General features: G+C 47.5%; 1 protein-coding gene across 1 annotated transcript in view; it reads left to right on the forward strand.

Annotated features, from left to right (window-relative positions):
* PAXIP1 (PAX interacting (with transcription-activation domain) protein 1) overlaps positions 1 to 5,000 on the forward strand; it is a 50,966-nt gene that overhangs the window by 22,930 nt on the left and 23,036 nt on the right. Inside the window, exon 8 of the mRNA XM_010829359.1 lies at positions 2,606 to 2,719. Within this exon, the coding sequence (XP_010827661.1) occupies positions 2,606 to 2,719 (114 nt within the window). The remainder of the gene's footprint in view (positions 1 to 2,605; positions 2,720 to 5,000) is intronic.

Below are 5,000 nucleotides of genomic sequence, written 5' to 3' on the forward strand. Positions count from 1 at the left end.
GGCTCCGCCGCCGCGGAGGGACTGTTGTTGGCGGTTCTCAGTGACCTTCTGTCTTTTCCCGTCAGGGTGTTGAGATGCTGGAGCTCTTGTTGGAGGCTTCCAGAGCGCTCCAGGGAGAGGTAGGGAAGGGCGCTTGTGCCGGCAGAAGTTGGGAAGCACAGACATCACCCGCCTTCTCCCGAGCCGGTGTTGACGCAGGCTGCGGCCGCGGTTGTCGTGTGCTGGGTAGGTGGTGGGCAGGTCCCTGTGTGTGAGAGCCTGCCAGGGCCTGACTGCACTCTGGGAGGCCCTTTCCATCTGTATCTCAATCAACAAAGAATTTCTTGACTGCCTACCCTGTGCCTCGCACTGTACTAGGCCCCAGCCGAGGTTCTGAGGTCAGGACAGGCCTCGCACCCGAGGCGCTCCTCCCTGGTCGGCGGGCTGAGAGCTCGTGCGCAAGAGGGACGAAGAGGGGCTCATGGAGCTGCACCCCAGGAGTGTCTCGGCTGGAGGCCTGGAGACGGGGCCGTCCTGGTGCAGAGGGAGGCCCTTCCCCACGGGTGCGCAGCGAGAAGCACCCTCTACTCAGGGCGGAGGGGGCTCAGTGCCCCTTGGGGGCAGCTTGCTGCGGGAGTGCAGGGGCCAGGGGCGCTGAGCTGAGAGGGTAGTGGCCCAGGGTCAGGGCCAGCTGCCTGGGCGGGGGCGCAGCGAGGGGGCAGCCGCGCACAGGTCAGGGTGGAGGCGGGGTGCCCGAGACACTCTGGAAGCGCTCAGATCTGAGCCCGATGGGTCGAGGAGACGTCCAGGCTCTTTTAGCTGAGCTGATAGATTACTTTAGGAAGATTGCTGTTTTAAAAAAGAAGAGCATTTTTTTCCCCAGTTATAAATGCTTTTGAAAATTTGGAAAATACAGAAAAGTATAAAAATGAAAATTAAAATGTCCCCATGACCCCGTCACCACTAGGTAGCTATTGTTAGCAGTTTCGTGTGGAAAGAGCATTCTACATCACACTGGTAGAGATTCATTGGACGAGCTGGTGCAGATATGTTCACGTCACTTAATGCGAACGCAGGTTGATGAAGACTCTGATTCCAGGAAGTTTTCCAAGTTGATACAAGTTAGAGTTTGGGGACTTGGTCCATGCAGGGCCTCGCCTCCCCCATGCAGCGTTCTTTCAACAGCAGCTTGCTGTGCTCTGTTGAAACCCAGCCAGGGTCCAGGCCGTAGGCTGGAGGACTAGTCAGTGAACTAAAAATAATAAAGCCACGTCTAGATTGGGGTTTTTATTTCATTTGTAATAAAGATTATATAACGATTTATTAGAGTTGTATGTTTTATCATGTAATTAAATCTCACCACCAAATGCTGCAGGATATGTTTTTGTGGAAGTCACTATTAAAAATAACACCTTCTGATCAAGTTTCCTGAAATGTGTCACTGACTAAAGACATACAAAATAATGATTTTAAGGTGACTTTGTAAAATTAATGTGTTCTTGTTAGTATTCACAGAGTAGTATGGAATGCAAAATAATTTCTAGAAATATTTGTAAAATAGAGAGTAGATACAGGATGTTAGATTTTCGGCAATCTGAATAATGACAGTTAAAAAGAAAAAATTTTGTTAAACTTAAAAAAAATTAGCTTGAGACAAAGTTCAGAATTCTTAACTATAATTCACAATTTATAGTAAGTTACCTAAAATTGACTTCAGTGATTATCTTAGAATTAACACCTTTGTTTTCCTTAAATGTTTCTTTTGACTTTCAGATGATAAAGTTTTATTTTTTAGAAATTGTTTTTAGTAGGACCTGCCCTTAGCGAAGCAGTCTAGAGCAGTGGGAAGCACAGTTTGGAGTCAGACCTGGGCTTAGGCAGACCTAGGTTTTACAGTGATCAGCACTGACTTCTGTGAGTTCGTGCGTCCTCTGCTGGGTCGCAGGGACGAGGAGCCCTTGGCACAGTTCCTGGCACATAGTAGGCAGGCAATAAATGGAGCTGTTGGTTCTGGAGTGAAAGCCTCTGTCACAGCATAAGCCATCGCATCTGCGTCTCAGCTTCATCACTTGCGTGCGCAAGCATAGGAATTACGCCTTTTATGCTTGCCTCATTTTCTGTGTGCTTGGTAATTATGTTTTCCCCTGAGCTTATACGCCACTGTATTTTTGTCTTTTATTTTTAATTCATTTCATAATAAGCATTTATTTGTTATCCATTAATTCTTAAGGAATCCTTTGAATATGATCTTTATACTACTGTATTGAAACATGTTAAAAAATGACTGAGTTGGAAGATGGAGTGTGGGGTACTAGTTCTGTTTCCCTGTCATCTCGGTATGTAATGAAGTAATCCTCCACTCAGCCCCTAGAGTGTAGACGTAAGTATTTTTTAGTTTATTTGGTGACAAGGCAAAAAAGGTGATGTTTATAAAACTTAAGATAGAAGTAAAAGTTTACTGTAACAAGCACATAGCTGAAAGCTCATCTGTTTTTCCCACTAATATGCTTGGGTTAATGACATTTAAGAAGGAAAAAAGTAGATGAGCACAGTGGTTATGATGTCACATAAAGTGGGCAGGCAAGTCGGTGAGTGTGATGGAAGCGTGATTTCTGGTTCCCGCCAGGTGTCGCCTGAGGACCGAAGCGCCCTGTGGGCGATGCTCACCTTCCACGGGGGCGGCTGCCAGCTGAACCTCAACAGGAAGTGCACGCACCTGGTTGTTCCCGAGCCAAAGGGGGTAAGCGACCCATGTACGTTCTCCTTTTAAATGTCTTCTAAGCATTTCCAGTCATCGCATGTCTTCTTTGAACTTCTTTTAAATTAACTGGATTCTGTTTGCAAAAGTTGATAATGTGAGTTTATGTCACTTGTAAAACAGCTTTATTCCACAATGGATGGGAGATGACAAATTTTACTTTGAACCGGATGTGACTTTTAAATACAAAGAAATTTGGGTTTATTTCATGGTGAAGATTGGACAGATTTTTTAATCTTTAGGTTTCCTTTCACATCGACTAAAACTTCAATTTTGTGAAAATGTGTGTTAGTGCTCTTTACAGTTTTTACAAAGGGTCGTACTGAGTATAATTATAAACATGCATTTGGAGCAGTTCTCAGTGTACTATCCTTCTCTGGAATATTTAAGCGGTGTTTATCTGCTCGAGCCCAGGGCTCTTCTCTAAGCACGGGTGGGGCCGTGGGGATTGAGGTTCCCGAGTGGGGTGCAGGTCAGCAGCGCAGCTCCGCAGGACGTGTTAGGGCTGCAGGCTGGCCTCCCGCCCACCCCAGACCGAGCGAAACAGGACCTGCTGGGGTGAGGAACCCGGGGCTTCTGCACCCCCACATGAAGTGCGAGAACTGCTCTCATGTGGAGGCCGAGCTTTTTTCCTCCCATGGACAGTTATTTAGAACTAAGTATAGTGTATTCATAGTAGGAAGGTCTTTTGACAAGTTAATGTTCCCATGTCTGTCGTTACCTCCATAGTTTTTATTGCTTTCAGTCTGAATCAACACCACGTGTGTCTCCCCCGAGTGCACTGACTCACTGAGTGGGAGGTGGGCGTGTGGGTCTGGGGTGAAGGGGGTGTGGAAGCTGAGAGACCCACCTGCCAGGAGGGGCCCTTTCCCTGGACCCCGGGAAGCAGGGCAGCCTGTGGATGTGTACCGTTCAGAGTGCTCATTCTCTGACGAGAAAGTGAGCTGTGAGCTGGTGAGTGTGCTTTAGCTTAGTAAGGCACATAATCCAAGGAGAAGCTCTGAAAATTTGGGGCGAATCTTAAAGTCTACTTAAGTAAAAAGTTGTATCTTACATGACAATTTAAGAGATAAGTAGTATGCTTTGATTAAAGAGTATAGGGTTTTTTTTTTTATCAACTGGTTTATAGCTGAAAATAAGTCCTTTGATTTTAGGTAGCTAGTTTAAGGGGAATGAAATGTTTATAAGTTTAAAAACTATGAGAGAATACTTGTAAAAGGTCACATTACAGTTGGAGGCAGTATATGAATCGAGTGGATTTGTCAGACCAGCTGAAAGTGAAAGTCGCTCAGTTGTGTCCATGGAATCCTCCAGGCCAGAAATACTGGACTGGGTAGCCTTTCCCTTCTCCAGGGTATCTTCTCAACCCAGGGACCAAACCCAGGTCTCCTACATTGCAGGTGGATTCTTTACCAGCTGAGCCACAAGGGAAGCCGAAGCATACTGGAGTGGGTAGCCTATGCATTCTCCAGGGGATCTTCCCGACCCAGGAATCGAACCGGGGTCTCCTGCATTGCAGGTGGATTCTTTACCAACTGAGCTAGCTGACTATATACACAAAACTAAATGGCACTTTTAATTTTTTTCATTTTTGATCAATTTATGTAGAAAATATATAAATGGCATGATGAAACTTTTCTGTATTCTTGAATTTTTAAAATGTATTAAATTGAGATGAATGGAGGAATTTAATAACGGCCAAAACACAGGGTATGTTGCTCAGTGTTTGGCGGAGGGAGCCGGTTTCCGGGTGTACATGCTGCACTCCACTGAAGGCGGAAGGCGGAGCTGGGGAGGGTCCTCGGGTCCTCCAGCCCGCCCCTGGCCCTGGCGTGCAGCCGGAAGTGGGTGTAGTTTATGGCCCCAAATATGTGTTTTCTGGAGAATGGCTGTTAGCCGAGGCTTTAGCACAGGAGGGTCGGAATCTGTCGGTTCACCGAGCCACGTTTACGAACGGGTTCACTTAAAGCTGCTTTATCACATTGCTCTCGCGTAGCGTTTCCTTCGTCTCTCTTCCCTCGGGCGTGCCTTCCGGTTTGCCCTGCCCTTAGGAGCGTCCACCTGCCAGGCGCCCCCGCTCGCTGCCCACAGACCCCGCCGGGCCTCCCTGCCCGCGGCCCACGCGGCTTGGCGCTGGCTTCCGTCATAGTCCCGTCGCCTGTTTGACTTCTGTGCAGAGCTCGGTCGGAAGCCTCGTGGGGTCAGAATCATTGCGGCTTTGTGTTTATAGTGGAACGAGCTTGGTGCACGCCGGTGCCTGGTG

The sequence above is a fragment of the Bison bison genome, unplaced genomic scaffold, assembly GCF_000754665.1.
Source record: "Bison bison bison isolate TAMUID 2011002044 unplaced genomic scaffold, Bison_UMD1.0 scf7180017864503, whole genome shotgun sequence".
Taxonomy (NCBI): Eukaryota; Metazoa; Chordata; class Mammalia; order Artiodactyla; family Bovidae; genus Bison; species Bison bison.